The 18,220-nt window shown below is 46.6% G+C and overlaps 1 protein-coding gene across 3 annotated transcripts in view; it reads right to left on the minus strand.

Annotated features, from left to right (window-relative positions):
- Nucleotides 1–12,059: 12,059 nt before the first annotated feature.
- Nucleotides 12,060–18,220, minus strand: part of LOC139561130 (actin-binding protein WASF3-like) — an 88,726-nt gene continuing 82,565 nt past the window's right edge. For all 3 annotated transcript variants that reach the window (XM_071378012.1, XM_071378014.1, XM_071378015.1), the window contains one exon: nucleotides 12,060–17,642. In XM_071378012.1, the coding sequence (XP_071234113.1) occupies nucleotides 17,482–17,642 (161 nt within the window). In that variant the 3' untranslated portion in view covers nucleotides 12,060–17,481. The remainder of the gene's footprint in view (nucleotides 17,643–18,220) is intronic.

Here is an 18,220-nt window from a genome sequence, read left to right on the forward strand (position 1 = left end):
GGCCCTGGTCTAAAGTAGTGCACTATATATAGGGCCCTGGTCTAAAGTAGTGCACTATATATAGGGCCCTGGTCTAAAGTAGTGCACTATATATAGGGCCCTGGTCAAAAGTAGTGCACTATATATAGGGCCCTGGTCTAAAGTAGTGCACTATATATAGGGCCCTGGTCTAAAGTAGTGCACTATATATAGGGCCCTGGTCTAAAGTAGTGCACTATATATAGGGCCCTGGTCTAAAGTAGTGCACTATATATAGGGCCCTGGTCAAAAGTAGTGCACTATATATAGGGCCCTGGTCTAAAGTAGTGCACTACCCATAGGGCCCTGGTCTAAAGTAGTGCACTATATATAGGGCCCTGGTCAAAAGTAGTGCACTATGTATAGGGCCCTGGTCTAAAGTAGTGCACTACCCATAGGGCCCTGGTCTAAAGTAGTGCACTACCCATAGGGCTCTGGTCTAAAGTAGTGCACTACCCATAGGGCCCTGGTCAAAAGTAGTGCACTACCCATAGGGCTCTGGTCTAAAGTAGTGCACTACCCATAGGGCCCATAGGGATATTCTGCAAAAGGTACATGGATTGGACTGCTGAGGACCGGGGTAAAGTCATTTTCTCTGATGAATCCCCTTTCCGATTGTTTGGGGCATCCGGAAAAAAGACAAGGTGAGCGCTACCATCAGTCCTGTGTCATGCCAACAGTAAAGCATCCTGAGACCATTCATGTGTGGGGTTGCTGCTCAGCCAAGGGAGTGGGCTCACTCACAATGTTTCCTAAGAACACAGCCATGAATAAAGAATGGTACCAACACATCCTCCGAGAGCAACTTCTCCCAACCATCCAGGAACAGTTTGGTGATGAACAATGCCTTTTCCAGCATGATGGAGCACCTTGCCATAAGGCAAAAGTGATAACTAAGTGGCTCGGGGAACAAAACATCGATATTTTGGGTTCATGGCCAGGAAACTACCCAGACCTTAATCACATTGAGAACTTGTGGTCAATCCTCAAGAGGTGGGTGAACAAACAAAAACCCACAAATTCGGACAAACTCCAAGCACTGATTATGCAAGAATGGGCTACCATCAGTCAGGATGTGGCCCAGATGTTAATTGACAGCATGCCAGGGCGGATTGCAGAGGTCTTGAAAAAGAAGGGTCAACACTGCAAATATTGACTCTTTGCATCAACTTCATGTAATTGTCAATAAAAGCCTTTGACACTTATGAAATGCTTGTAATTATTCTTCAGTATTCCATAGTAACATCTGACAAAAATATCTAAAGACACTGAGGCAGCAGACTTTGTGAAAATTAATATTTGTGTCATTCTCAAAACTTTTGGCCACGACTGTACTGTACAGTATCTCTCCCTCCATGTCTTTCTACCCCCCTGTGGTCAGATGAGGGTAGTACAAGCAGGGAGACACCAGGGAGACACCGGGGAGACACCGGGGAGACACCAGGGAAATACACAGGCAGGGAGGGAGACACCAGGGAGACACCAGGGAGACACCAGGGAGACACCAGGGAATCACCAGGGAGACACCAGGGAATCACCAGGGAGACACCAGGGAGACATCAGGGAATCACCAGGGAGACACCAGGGAAATACACAGGCAGGGAGGGAGACACCGGGGAGACACCAGGGAGTCACCAGGGAGACACCAGGGAGACATCAGGGAGTCACCAGGGAGACACCAGGGAGACACCAGGGAGACACCAGGGAAATACACAGGCAGGGAGGGAGACACCGGGGAGACACCAGGGAGTCACCAGGGAGACACCAGGGAGACATCAGGGAGTCACCAGGGAGACACCGGGGAGACACCGGGGAAATACACATGCAGGAAGGGAGACACCGGGGAGACACCAGGGAGTCACCAGGGAGACACCAGGGAGACATCAGGGAGTCACCAGGGAGACACCAGGGAGACACCAGGGAGACACCGGGGAGACACCAGGGAGACACCAGGGAAATACACAGGCAGGAAGGGAGACACCAGGGAGACACCAGGGAGTCACCAGGGAGACACCAGGGAGACATCAGGGAGTCACCAGGGAGACACCAGGGAGACACCAGGGAGACATCAGGGAGACACCAGGGAGACACCGGGGAGACACCAGGGAGTCACCAGGGAGACACCAGGGAGACACCAGGGAGACACCAGGGAAATACACAGGCAAGGAGGGAGACACCAGGGAGACACCAGGGAGACATCAGGGAGTCACCAGGGAGACATCAGGGAGACACCAGGGAGACATCAGGGAGACACCAGGGAGACACCAGGGAGTCACCAGGGAGACACCAGGGAGACATCAGGGAGACACCAGGGAGACACCGGGGAGACACCGGGGAGTCACCAGGGAGACACCAGGGAGACACCAGGGAGACACCAGGGAAATACACAGGCAAGGAGGGAGACACCAGGGAGACCCCAGGGAGACACCAGGGAGACACCAGGGAGACACCAGGGAAATACACAGGCAGGAAGGGAGACACCAGGGAGACACCAGGGAGACCCCAGGGAGTCACCAGGGAGACCCCAGGGAGACACCAGGGAGACACCGGGGAAATACACAGGCAGGGAGGGAGACACCAGGGAGACACCGGGGAGACACCGGGGAGACACCAGTGAGGTAGATAATATGTAGGCAGGCAGGGAGACACCAGGGAGTCACCAGGGAGACACCAGGGAGACACCAGGGAGACACCAGGGAAATACACAGGCAAGGAGGGAGACACCAGGGAGACACCAGGGAGACATCAGGGAGTCACCAGGGAGACATCAGGGAGACACCAGGGAGACATCAGGGAGACACCAGGGAGACACCAGGGAGTCACCAGGGAGACACCAGGGAGACATCAGGGAGACACCAGGGAGACACCGGGGAGACACCGGGGAGTCACCAGGGAGACACCAGGGAGACACCAGGGAGTCACCAGGGAGACACCAGGGAGACACCAGGGAGACACCAGGGAGACACCAAGGAGACACCGGGGAGACACCAGGGAGTCACCAGGGAGACACCAGGGAGACACCAGGGAGACACCAGGGAGACACCAGGGAAATACACATGCAGGAAGGGAGACACCGGGGAGACACCAGGGAGTCACCAGGGAGACACCAGGGAGACATCAGGGAGTCACCAGGGAGACACCAGGGAGACACCAGGGAGACATCAGGGAGACACCAGGGAGACACCGGGGAGACACCAGGGAGTCACCAGGGAGACACCGGGGAGACACCAGGGAGTCACCAGGGAGACACCAGGGAGACACCAGGGAGACACCAGGGAGACACCAGGGAAATACACATGCAGGAAGGGAGACACCGGGGAGATACCAGGGAGTCACCAGGGAGACACCAGGGAGACATCAGGGATCCACCAGGGAGACACCAGGGAGACACCAGGGAGACACCAGGGAGTCACCAGGGAGACACCAGGGAGACATCAGGGAGACACCAGGGAGACACCGGGGAGACACCGGGGAGTCACCAGGGAGACACCAGGGAGACACCAGGGAGTCACCAGGGAGACACCAGGGAGACACCAGGGAGACACCAGGGAGACACCAAGGAGACACCGGGGAGACACCAGGGAGTCACCAGGGAGACACCAGGGAGACACCAGGGAGACACCAGGGAGACACCAGGGAAATACACATGCAGGAAGGGAGACACCGGGGAGACACCAGGGAGCCACCAGGGAGACACCAGGGAGACATCAGGGAGTCACCAGGGAGACACCAGGGAGACACCAGGGAGACATCAGGGAGACACCAGGGAGACACCGGGGAGACACCAGGGAGACACCGGGGAGACACCAGGGAGTCACCAGGGAGACACCAGGGAGACACCAGGGAGACACCAGGGAAATACACATGCAGGAAGGGAGACACCGGGGAGATACCAGGGAGTCACCAGGGAGACACCAGGGAGACATCAGGGATCCACCAGGGAGACACCAGGGAGACACCAGGGAGACACCAGGGAGACACACAGGCAGGAAGGGAGACACCGGGGAGACACCAGGGAGACACCAGGGAGACCCCAGGGAGACACCAGGGAAATACACAGGCAGGGAGGAAGACACCAGGGAGTCACCAGGGAGACACCGGGGAGACACCAGGGAGACACCAGGGAGACCCCAGGGAGACACCAGGGAAATACACAGGCAGGGAGGAAGACACCAGGGAGTCACCAGGGAGACACCGGGGAGACACCAGGGAGACACCAGGGAGACCCCAGGGAGACCCCAGGGAAATACACAGGCAAGGAGGGAGACACCAGGGAGACACCAGGGAGACACCAGGGAGACACCGGGGAGACACCAGGGAGACACCAGGGAGACACCGGGGAAATACACAGGCAGGGAGGGAGACACCGGGGAGACACCAGGGAGACCCCAGGGAGACACCAGGGAAATACACAGGCAAGGAGGGAGACACCAGGGAGACCCCAGGGAGACACCAGGGAGACACCAGGGAGACACCAGGGAAATACACAGGCAGGAAGGGAGACACCAGGGAGACACCAGGGAGACCCCAGGGAGTCACCAGGGAGACCCCAGGGAGACACCAGGGAGACACCGGGGAAATACACAGGCAGGGAGGGAGACACCAGGGAGACACCGGGGAGACACCGGGGAGACACCAGTGAGGTAGATAATATGTAGGCAGGCAGGGAGACACCAGGGAGTCACCAGGGAGACCCCAGGGAGACACCAGGGAAATACACAGGCATGGAGGGAGACACCGGGGAGACACCAGGGAGACACCGGGGAGACACCAGGGAGACATCAGGGAGTCACCAGGGAGACATCAGGGAGTCACCGGGGAGACACCAGGGAGACACCGGGGAGACACCAGGGAGACACCGGGGAGACACCGGGAGGTAGATAATATGTAGGAAGGCAGGGAGACACCAGGGAGATGATAAATACGCAGGCAGGGAGGCTGGCACACCTCTGCCCATGCTTACCACAAACCCTTCCACCCACACAGACATCTCTATCTCTGTCTGTCTCTCGCTCCCTCGCTCTCACGCAAACCCCTCCCCCTACACACTAGAGTTACAGCTGTCACACTGCCTGCCGCCCAGGACACCTACAGCACCCGATGTCACAGGAAGAACAAAGAGATCATCAATGACATCAAATCAAATTGTATTAGTCACACGCACCAGATAAAACAAAAGGTGTAGACCTTACAGTGAAATGCTTACTTACAAGCCCCTAACCAACAATACAGTTAAAAAAATATGAATAAGAATAAGAAATAAAAGGAACAAGTAATTAAAGAGCAGCAGTAAAATAACAATAGAGAGACTATATACAGGGGGTACCGCTACAGAGTCAATGTGAAGGGGGCACCGGTTAGTCGAGGTAATTGAGGTAATATGTACATGTAGGCAGAGTTATTAAAGTGACTATGCATAGATGATAACAGAGAGTAGCAGTAGTGTAAAAGAGGGGGGGCAATGCAAATAGTCTGGGTAGCCATTTGATTAGATGTTCAGGAGTCTCATGGCTTGGGGGTAGAAGCTGTTTAGAAGCTTCTTGGACCTAGACTTGGCGCTCTGGTACCACTTGCCGTGCAGTAGCAGAGAGAACAGTCTTTGACCATTTTTAGGGCCTTCCTCTGACACCGCCTGGTATAGAGGTCCTGGATGGCAGGAAGCTTGGCCCCTGTAATGTACTGGGCCGTACGCACTACACTCTGTAGCGCCTTGCGGTCGGAAGCCGAGCAGTTGCAATACCAGGCAGTGATGCAACCAGTCCGGATGCTCTCGATGGTACAGCTGTAGAACCTTTTGAGGATCTGAGGACCTATGGCAAATCTTTTTAGTTTCCTGAGGGGGAATAGGCTTTGTCGTGCCCTCTTCACGACTGTCTTGGCGTGCTTGGACTGTGTTAGTTTGTTGGCTCAACCTGCTCCACTACAGCCCCGTCGATGAGAATGGGGGCGTGCTCGGTCCTCCTTTCCTGTAGTCCACAATCATCTCCTTTGTCTCGATCACGTTGAAGGAGAGGTTGTTGTCCTGGCACCACCCGGCCAGGTCTCTGACCTCCTCTGTATAGGCTGTCTTGTCGTTGTCGGTGATCAGGCTGTTGTGTCATCCGCAAACTTAATGATTGTGTTGGAGTCGTGCCTGGCCGTGCAGTCGTGGGTGAACAGGGAGTACAGGAGGGGGCTGTACACGCACTCCTGAGGGGCCCCTGTGTTGAGGATCAGCGTGGCGGATGTGTTGTTACCTACCCTTACCACCTGGGAGCGGCACGTCAGGAAGTCCAGGATGCAGTTGCAGAGGGAGGTGTTCAGTCCCAGGGTCCTTAGCTTATTGATGAGCTTTGAGGGCACCATGGGGTCAACAACCCGAGCCACGGCCTGTTCACCCCGCTATCATCCAGAAGGAGAGGTCAGTACAGGTGCATCAAAGCTGGGACCGACAGACTGAAGAAACGCTTCTATCTCCAGGCCATCCGACTGTTAAATAGCCATCACTAGCCGGATACCACCCGGTTACTCAACCCTGCGCCTTGGAGGCTGCTGCCCTACATACTGTACATAGACATGGAATCACTGGCCATAATAATGAAACACTAGTCACATTAATAATGTTTACATACTGCTTTACTCATCTCATATGTATATACTCTATTCTATTCCACTGTATTTTAGTCAATGCCACTCCGACATTGTTTGTCCTAATATTTATACATTTTTTTATTCCATTTGTTTACTTTTGATTTGTGTATTATTGTGAATTGTTAGATACTACTGCACTGTTGGAGCTAGAAACACAAGCATTTCGCTACACCCGCAATAACATCTGCTAAATATGTGTGTGACCAATCCAATTTGAGTTGATTTGATTATCTATCAGTCTGTTACTGTAACGCCCTGACCTTAGAGAGCCTTTTTATGTCTCTATTTGGTTTGGTCAGGGTGTGATTTGGGGTGGGCATTCTATGTTTTGTTTTCTATGTTTCTTTATTTCTATGTTTTGGCCAGGTATGGTCCTCAATCAGGGACAGCTGTCTATCGTTGTCTCTGATTGGGAACCATACTTAGGTAGCCCTTTTGCCCTCTTTTCAGTGTGGGTAGTTGACTTTGTTAGTGGCACTTATGCCCTGTAAGCTTCACGGTCGTTTTTGTTATTTATTGTTTTGTTGGCGACATTTTAACAAATAAAAGGAAAATGTACGCTAACCACGTTGCACCTTGGTCTTCCTTTAACGACGGCCGTGACAGTTACTCTCTCTCCATGTTCTGTATATCCCTCACCTCTTCTTCTCTCTTCACAGCATCTCAATATAGCCTCTTTCACCTCTTCTTCTCTCTTCACAGCATCTCAATATAGCCTCTCTCCTCTTCTTCTCTCTTCACAGCATCTCAATATAGCCTCTCACCTCTTCTTCTCTCTTCACAGCATCTCAATATAGCCTCTCACCTCTTCTTCTCTCTTCACAGCATCTCAATATAGCCTCTCACCTCTTCTTCTCTCTTCACAGCATCTCAATATAGCCTCTTTCACCTCTTCTTCTCTCTTCACAGCATCTCAATATAGCCTCTCACCTCTTCTTCTCTCTTTACAGCATCTCAATATAGCCTCTCACCTCTTCACAGCATCTCAATATAGCCTCTTTCACCTCTTCTTCTCTCTTCACAGCATCTCAATATAGCCTCTCACCTCTTCTTCTCTCTTCACAGCATCTCAATATAGCCTCTCTCACCTCTTCTCTCTTCACAGCATCTCAATATAGCCTCTCACCTCTTCTTCTCTCTTCACAGCATCTCAATATAGCCTCTCACCTCTTCTTCTCTCTTCACAGCATCTCAATATAGCCTCTCACCTCTTCACAGCATCTCAATATAGCCTCTCACCTCTTCTTCTCTCTTTACAGCATCTCAATATAGCCTCTCTCACCTCTTCTCTCTTCACAGCATCTCAATATAGCCTCTCACCTCTTCTTCTCTCTTCACAGCATCTCAATATAGCCTCTCACCTCTTCTCTCTTCACAGCATCTAATATAGCCTCTCACCTCTTCTTCTCTCTTCACAGCTTCTCAATATAGCCTCTTTCACCTCTTCTTCTCTCTTCACAGCATCTCAATATAGCCTCTCACCTCTTCTTCTCTCTTCACAGCATCTCAATATAGCCTCTCTCACCTCTTCTCTCTTCACAGCATCTCAATATAGCCTCTCACCTCTTCTCTCTTCACAGCATCTAAATATAGCCTCTCTCACCTCTTCTTCTCTCTTCACAGCATCTCAATATAGCCTCTCACCTCTTCATCTCTCTTCACAGCATCTCAATATAGCCTCTCACCTCTTCACAGCATCTCAATATAGCCTCTCACCTCTTCATCTCTCTTCACAGCATCTCAATATAGCCTCTCACCTCTTCACAGCATCTCAATATAGCCTCTCACCTCTTCTTCTCTCTTCACAGCATCTCAATATAGCCTCTCACCTCTTCTTCTCTCTTCACAGCATCTCAATATAGCCTCTCACCTCTTCTTCTCTCTTCACAGCATCTCAATATAGCCTCTCACCTCTTCTTCTCTCTTCACAGCATCTCAATATAGCCTCTCACCTCTTCTTCTCTCTTCACAGCATCTCAATAGAGCCTCTCACCTCTTCTTCTCTCTTCACAGCATCTCAATATAGCCTCTCACCTCTTCTTCTCTCTCCACAGCATCTAAATTTAGCCTCTCCCACCTCTTCTTTTTATTTAGCTAGCCCACACCACCAACAATCTTTCTTTCTCTCACTCTTCCAATGTATCACAGGAGTCACACTATCTGTTCCCTGTCTCTCCCTCCCCCTCTTTCTTCCTGGCCCTCTCTCTCCCCCTCTCTGTCTCTCCTTCCCCCTTTTTTAATTTTTCTCTTTCTCACAAGAGCCTCTGAGTGTGTGTGTGTGTGTGTGTGTGTGTGTGTGTGTGTGTGTGTGTGCGTGCGTGCATGCATGCGTGCGAAGTGCTCATTAGAGAGCACAGCAGGTGATTATATCACTACCGCTGTACCACTGAGTCACAGGCCACAGACACACACATACCTTATGATCAACTCAACCACCCTGGAAATGATTCATCAGAGACCCCCCCCCCCCCCTCCTACCACCTAATCTTAGAATGGACCCCGGTACATCCAGTAATATGACTGGAATGAACCATGTTGACACAGATGGGGGTTAAAACAATGACGTAGAGACCTTTATGACATCTGTTGTCTGAAGATGGATTCTTTCCTGCAGCCAAATGACCTAGAGGCCTTATAGGGGGAATGTTATGAATATGTCATATTTCAGTCTTCTGTGATGTATATAAAGTGTAATATTGGGATTCAAACTCAAAATGTAATACATTTCAACTCTATATCTGACATGGTACAGGTGTCTTTAAAAAAAAAATCCATGACCATGTGTGTGAGGTGTATACTTTGGTTTCAAAGTAGATTTGTTTAAGACTACCAAGACTACCACTCTGTGTGACCCTAATTTAGCCCACAGCAGGAACAGGTTAACAGTGGTGACATCTGAAATAGGACCCCAATCCCCCAATATGTATTGCACTAATTTTGACCACAGACTTTATGTGGGGACTATAAAATACAGTGACGCAACATTAGTGGCCATTTTGGATGATGAACCCCCTGAAGCCAGTTTTAATGGTGAAAGAGCATCACTTCCCCAAAACATTTAAACCAATGACTGAAGCTCTATTATCTCTTTCTTCCTTTCTCTCTTGTCTCTCGCAACTAGAAGATGGGTTACTGTTTAACACCAGCGTCATATTTCTCACTCTTTGTGATGCTGACGATGCGGCCATTTTGGATGACGAAGACACTCAACTCTGATTTAATGACGGAAGGACATGACTGCCCTTAAAACATCTATCAGTTTCAGGAGAGCTTATTTACTATTCATGAAAAGTAGCTTCATTTAGACCAAGGCAATCAAATGGTATTTGTCACATGCGCCGAATACAACAGGTGTACTAGACCTTACAGTGAAATGCTTACTTACAAGCCCTTAACCAACAATGCAGTTGAAGAAATAGAGTTAAGAAAATATTTACTAAATAAACTAAAGTAAAAAAATTGAATCAATCAAAAAGTAACACAATAAATGTACATAACAATAACAAGGGGGGTACTGGTACCGTGTCAATATGCGGGGGTGCAGGTTAATCGAGGTCATTTGTAAAGTGACTATGCATAGATCAAATCAAATCAAATGTTATTGGTTACATACACATGGTTAGCAGATGTTATTGGTCACATACACATGGTTAGCATATGTTATTGGTTACATACACATGGTTAGCAGATGTTATTGGTCACATACACATGGTTATCAGATGTTATTGGTCACATACACATGGTTAGCATATGTTATTGGTTACATACACATGGTTAGCAGATGTTATTGGTCACATACACATGGTTAGCAGATGCTATTGGTCACAGACACATGGTTAGCAGATGTTATTGGTCACATACACATGGTTAGTAGATGTTATTGGGCACATACACATGGTTAGCAGATGCTATTGGTCAAATACACATGGTTAGTAGATGTTATTGGGCACATACACATGGTTAGCAGATGCTATTGGTCACATACACATGGTTAGCAGATGTTATTGGTCACATACACATGGTTAGCAGATGCTATTGGTCACAGACACATGGTTAGCAGATGTTATTGGTCACATACACATGGTTAGTAGATGTTATTGGTCACAGACACATGGTTAGCAGATGTTATTGGTCACATACACATGGTTAGTAGATGTTATTGGTCACAGACACATGGTTAGCAGATGCTATTGGTCACAGACACATGGTTAGCAGATGTTATTGGTCACATACACATGGTTAGCAGATGTTATTGGGCACATACAGATGGTTAACAGATGGTTATTGGTTACATACACACGGTTAGCAGATGGTATTGGTCACATACACATGGTTAGCAGATGTTATTGGTCACATACACATGGTTATCAGATGTTATTGGGCACATACACATGGTTAGCAGATGTTATTGGTCACATACACATGGTTATCAGATGTTATTGGTCACATACACATGGTTATCAGATGTTATTGGTCACATACACATGTTTAGCAGATGGTTATTGGTCACATACACATGTGAAGGGACTAGTACACAGCGTTGTACAAGATCTTCAGTTTCTTGGCAATTTCTCACATGGAATAGCCTTCATTTCTCAGAACAAGAATAAACTGATGAGTTTCAGAAGAAAGTTATTTGTTTCTGGCCATTTTGAGCCTGTATTCGAACCCACAAATGCTGATGCTCCAGATACTTAACTACTCTAAAGAAGGCCAGTTTTATTGCTTCTGTAATCAGAACAACAGTTTTCAGCTCTGCTAACATATTTGCAAAAGGGTTTTCTAATGATCAATTAGCCTTTTAAAATTATAAACTTGGATTAGCTAATTCAACGTGCCATTGGAACACAGGAGGGATGGTTGCTAATAATGGGCCTCTGTACCTATGTCGATATTCCATAAAAAGCCGTTTCCAGCTACAATAGCCATTTACAACATTAACAATGTCTACACTGTATTTCTGATCAATTTGATGTTATTTTAATGGTAAAAGAAATGTCTTTCTTTAAAAAACAAGGACATTTCTAAGTGACCCCAAACTTTTGAACGGTGGTGTATTTGGGAACTCCCGTTGACTGTTGGAAAAGCATTCCAGGTGAAGCTGGTTGAGAGAATGACAAGAGTGTGCAAAGCTGTCATCAAGGCAGTGTGGCTATTTGAAGAATCTTGTTTAACACTTTTTTGGTTACTACATGATTCCATATGTGTTATTTCATAGTTTTGATGTCTTCACTATTATTCTACAATGTAGGAAATAGTCACAAAAAGAAAAACCCTCGAGTAGGTGTGAGTAGGTGTTCTAAAACTTTGGACCGGTAGTGTACAGTGTAGAGATAGGTACATACATTTTTTGGTGTCTTTGTCAAAATGCATATCCTTCCACCATTTCCCCCATCAAATACATCAATAAGTAGGCTACACAGTCAGTATTTTTATTTGATTATTATTAGCTATTCATACATGCCTACAGTTTATTGCGTACAATACAAAGACGGTTCATCTCTTTATCTAGAAACCCAAATTCTTTACAAGCAGATCTGACCAGAATTCTATACAACAGTTTTTTATTTAAAACACACATAATGTTACTTATACAAACCACAGCGATAGAGATACAGAGTTAAAGTGACATGTTTTGAATTCAATTGACTTTGGCTACGTCTCATATTCTTATATGCTAGTGCACTAAATGGAGAACAGGGTATTTGCAACTGAGCCTTAGAATGTGTATATTTCCCATGTCGGTATCAATAGTTCCGATACATTCTAGTTTAGAATGTAAATGAGAACGTTATTGTCATGGAACGTTTGATGCTGAAATGGATTCAATAGAACTCTGTTCATCTATCCACCTCATTGTCGAACGTTGCTATGGGCACAGCCAAACAACGGAAGTGAAGGATTCGACTTCCGCTTTACTTGCCATTGCAGCGCGCCGGTGGCAAACTTGCCAGAGTAAATTATTGGAAAGAGACAGTTTATAGAGTATAAGAGTCAAGTATAAGTGTAATTGTGTATGCATTTCATTCAAGTTCGCTAGTTCTGTTGTGATAATACTGTTAGTTGTGTTGTGTCGGAGTTGTGTCGGCCATCCACCCAATAACTATAATGATAAACTATAGGCTACACAATGTTATAAAACGTTGCTGAGTATCCATACTAGAGGAAAGTGTATCGTCCTACAGTCGTACACCTGTCAATCAACTGGTCAAACCAATCTACTACACGCTTCCTATCAATAAGGTGGTAACACAAGACCATTCATGAGGTCTCTAGCGCACTGAAACTGGTTCAGACCATTCATGAGGTCTCTAGCGCACTGAAACTGGTTCCGACCACTCATGAGGTCTCTAGCGCACTGAAACTGGTTCCGACCACTCATGAGGTCTCTAGCGCACTGAAACTGGTTCCGACCATTCATGAGGTCTCTAGCGCACTGAAACTGGTTCCGACCATTCAAGAGGTCTCTAGCGCACTGAAACTGGTTCCGACCATTCATGAGGTCTCTAGTGCACAGATACTGGTTCCGACCATTCATGAGGTCTCTAGCGCACTGAAACTGGTTCCGACCATTCACGAGGTCTCTAGCGCACTGAAACTGGTTCCGACCATTCATGAGGTCTCTAGCGCACTGAAACTGGTTCCGACCATTCAAGAGGTCTCTAGCGCACTGAAACTGGTTCCGACCATTCAAGAGGTCTCTAGCGCACTGAAACTGGTTCCGACCATTCATGAGGTCTCTAGCGCACTGAAACTGGTTCCGACCATTCACGAGGTCTCTAGCGCACTGAAACTGGTTCCGACCATTCATGAGGTCTCTAGCGCACTGAAACTGGTTCCGACCATTCATGAGGTCTCTAGCGCACTGAAACTGGTTCCAACCATTCATGAGGTCTCTAGCGCACTGAAACTGGTTCCGACCATTCATGAGGTCTCTAGCGCACTGAAACTGGTTCCGACCATTCATGAGGTCTCTAGCGCACAGATACTGGTTCCAACCATTCAGTGCTTTCAGGGTGTGTTCATTGTCATAGCGACAACTGCGTTACAATATGTACATCAAGGCCTAATGAAAAGCAATATAGTACCTCAAATTTAAATGTAGCAATTCAAAAACAAACATCGTTTAGCCTGCACGCTGTAGACCTGTTTTACATTCAGCAATTAACAAGAGCAAGCCTGCTTCTCTCCCCTAATAGACTATTAGACCGAGTATAAAAAAGGAGCAAACTACATGTGCTATAGCTTTTGTAAGTAAAAAAGGTAAATATTAGCTAGATATTATCATACAATTATTATACCTGGTCGTCAACAATGTATTATTGTTATCAAGTGAATACACTATTATTGTCTATATGCTGTAAACTGCAGTGATGTAGGCTAATTTGAATAACCTCTCACACAACCTGTTTTGTTTCATACCGAAATAACTGCATACAGTAGGGTAACAGCCTGGGCCTGATTATGCAACCATTTGGATCAGTCTGAGTCTATTCTTGACAGTTTAGGTCCAAAAAGGTACATTATTAGGTCACTCATACGGTGTAGGTCTATTTTGTCAGGATGTAGTCCGGTGTTAACAGGATATAGGACAATATGGGCTTCTCCTTTCCAACTCCCTGCCCGTTCTTAACGCTGTAGCCTATTTTACATCCAGCAAGCAAGCGAGCATCTCTCCTCCAATAGGATATTAGTAGGCTAAAGAAAATAAGTCGAAATAACTGTCAAATAAGCTTTCGTAGTCTGGCTTTTCCTGGGAATCCACAATATTTAAAAGGAATAGCCGTGGCAGCGGAAAGGGTAGGTGCGTAATTGCTCATCAGAGCAATGAAGACAGAGAGACAGACAGGCTGGAGATGTACTGTGACCTACAGCCTAAGTTAGAAGCTTATGCATATTAAACCATCATTCATAAACTCAATGTTAGGCATAATACTGCAGTGAATTTATCCAGTCAATTTACACAGTGACAGAAAATATGTTTTTCAGATAGCTGCGCGGCTGCGCTGAGTGCGGTCCCACCACGTCCGCGGGCACGCAGTTCTGAAAGCTACCCTATTGTTTTATAGGGACAATAAATGTACCCTACCTAGGCTACAACAACACACTGTAATGACTTATGTTATTATTGTTTTATAGGGACAATAAATGTACCCTACCTAGGCTACAACAACACACTGTAATGACTTATGTTATTATTGTTTTATAGGGACAATAAATGTACCCTACCTAGGCTACAACAACACATTGTAATGAATTATGTTATTAGTGTTTTCAATTGCGTACAAAACTCTAGTCTAGGCTGTAAACTGCAGTTAATACCCTATGCCATTTGAATAAGAGCTCAAAAGTCTGGCGTTTTGAATACATATTAACTTGGAAATAACTGAAACGAACATGCCTGACTGGGCAACCATTTGGATCAGTTATGATATTTTTATGAGCAGTTTAGCCTACAAGATCCAGGCACATCAGCAGGCCAGTAATACATGGTGTATTTTGTCACGATGTATCAGCTAACAGAAACATGCTAATGCAGGAATTTCAAGTGGCACGCATATGAATTAGGATAATGCGCAAGCGCGGAGAAAGACGTAGCCATATTTTCCGCGTTTGGCTTCATCTTTTAAAAGCGTTCGAAAATGAGGTGGATAACTCCCTATACAAACATTTAGATAATCAATTTCACATTCACAGCTGTTCTTCCACTGTACACTGACGTTTCTCTTAGATACAGATCTAGGATCAGCTTACTCACCCTCCAATCGTAACCTTAACTATTAGCGGGAAAACCACAAAACTGCTCTTAGATCATTGTCTAGGATTCAACTTCATCCCCAATCGAGCTGTATGTATACTTAGTTTAGATGTGCTATTTAATGGTGCAGTGTCCCTTTTTATTTGCTATCAGTGGAACATTGAAGCAAAAAATGCAAAATAAAGTATTTTCAGTGTCTGTCTTTCTCCGTGTCTTTCTTCATTAGTTTAAAACCCATACTTTTAAAAACTCCTTTTTGCTGTTAGGATTATATCCTCTGCAAGTGTGGTCTCAATATCATTTTACCCAGGGTGCCACATTATTTAAATTGGCTCAGGGACCGCTTTTGGCTCAGGGGCCTGTAGTTTGAGAACCCTGCTCTACAAGCACTGAGCAAATACAGTAAACATTGTGAGTAACGTTAGATGAAGTGATTTAGGCATCTGTGCAGCTGTACAAAGCTACTTCATATAGTACACCACAAGCAGAGGCTTCAGTACAGAATAAAAACGGGTCTAATATTGTGATTGATGACTACATTTCCCACAATACATCTTGCGCTGAAAACTTGCCCTTGAAAATAAGTCAACCCACTGCATCATACTCAAATCTCACTGACCCCCATACAGAGTAGTTGTTGCTGATGTAAAACTATGTCATGTTTTATTTGATATATTTATATATATAGTGTTTTTTATTATTCTCTTAAAACATACATTTTAAAAGTTGAGGCGGTGAAACTGTAAAGCCATATGGTATTGTCTTTTGGTATATACATATGGTATTGTCTTTTGGTATATACATATGGTATTGTCTTTTGGTATATACATATGGTATTGTCTTTTGGTATATACATATGGTATTGTCTTTTGGTATATACATATGGTATTGTCATACACTGGTATTGTCTTTTGTCAGTTGTGTTTTGTTTGGTTACGAGGTTGTTTTTCTTGTTGTTGTTTACAACTGGAGAAAAGGTGGGATCCTACATCTTTGTTGTGTGTGTGTGTGTGTGTGTGTGTGTGTGTGTGTGTGTGTGTGTGTGTGTGTGTGTGTGTGTGTGTGTGTGTGTGTGTGTGTTTGTGTGCGATCCTACGCAGTTTCACACAAATGTGGCCTCTCAGGGAAGCATCATACCACCGCCTCCCCAACACCCCCGCGCTCAGTGGTAAGAATCTACCGGAACCGCGTCTGTTTGCGTTCTAGATTTAGCATTGTTCAGGGCAACCAGCTGAACCTTCCGGTAATTGGGAGTTGGTTGCTATGGGTATATATTTCCATATTTTTAGTCACAAAGTGCATTCCAAACGGTACCCTATCATCTATATAGTGCACTACTTTAGACCAGAGGTCTATGAGCCCAGGTCAAAAGTAGTGTTCTACGTAGTGAATAGGGTGCCATTTTGGACCCTGTAACTCTTCTCAGATGTACTCCTGTCTAGGTTATGTATGCGCCACGTGAAATAAAGAATTGAGGGAATAACTTAATAAAAACGTGTCACCCACCTTCTTGACACAAGCTGACTTGTGCTCCTCAACCAACCCCATTTAGTTTACCTCAGCAAGGTCATAGCCATGGCTTGTAGTGTTGTACTGCTCACTGCTAAGTACTGTAATATGTTATGTAGTGTTGTACTGCTCACTGCTAAGTACTGTACTATGTTATGTAGTGTTGTACTGCTCACTGCTAAGTACTGTAATATGTTATGTAGTGTTGTACCGCTCAATGCTAAGTACTGTAATACTGGAGCGTAAACATTGATGATTGATTGGTTGATTGACTGGCTAACTAAGTGAATGGGAGGGAGGGAGTGGGGGATGTATTCTATGGCCTCATTCTTCTCCCCCTTCAGTGTCCATAGATCTGACCGAAGCTAAAACATCATCACAATTGCCTATCCACATACCAAGTCGTTTCAGATCTGTGAATATTGAGACACAATTCTGTAGAGTGATATTGAGACATAATTTTTTTTTGGGGGGGGGGACTAAAATCACTCCATACACTCCCATCCTTCCAGACCAAACTAGACCCCGTTTCCTCAAAAGCCTAATCCCTTGACCCATGACCCCTCTCAGTCGGACCACTCCCCGTTGTCCTCCCCGCCGGAGTCAGACTCTGATTCGCTGTACTCGACGGCGATGCGACGTGAGAGAATGGTGGCCACGTCGTTTCCTACGGGCTCTCTCTTCGCTTCCTGCTCTCTCTGCTCCTGTACCTTCCTCAATTGGATACCTGGAGGATGGTGGGATGGAGAGAGGGAGGGAGAGAGGGGGGGAGAGAGGGGTTAGATAGATACCTACCAGAGAAGGCTGGTGGGAGGGACAGTATCAAACATCTGGTTTCCATGTGTTTGATACAGTTCCATTGATTCCATTCCAGCCAGTTTAATGAACCTGTTCTCCTATAGTACTCCAGCCTCCTCTGGTAGGTATCTATCTAACCCCTCTCTCCGTCTTTCCATCATGCACTAAACACACACACACACACACACACACACACACACACACACACACACACACACACACACACACACACACACACACACACACACACACACACACACACACACACACCGAAAACAAACTTAAACATGAAAAGAAACACAAAAGGAAACAAACACATGCACTCACTCACACACATTCTCCCTCCCTCCCTCCCTCCCTCCCTCCCTCCCTCCCTCCCTCCCTCCCTCCCTCCCTCCCTCCCTCCCTCCCTCCATCCCTTTCTCGCTCACTCCCTCGCTTTCTCGCTCACTCCCTCCCTCCCTCCCTCCCTTCCTCCTTCCCTCCCTTCTCCCTCCCTTCCTCCCT

This window comes from Salvelinus alpinus, chromosome 31 (genome assembly GCF_045679555.1).
Source record: "Salvelinus alpinus chromosome 31, SLU_Salpinus.1, whole genome shotgun sequence".
In the NCBI taxonomy this organism is placed as follows: domain Eukaryota; kingdom Metazoa; phylum Chordata; class Actinopteri; order Salmoniformes; family Salmonidae; genus Salvelinus; species Salvelinus alpinus.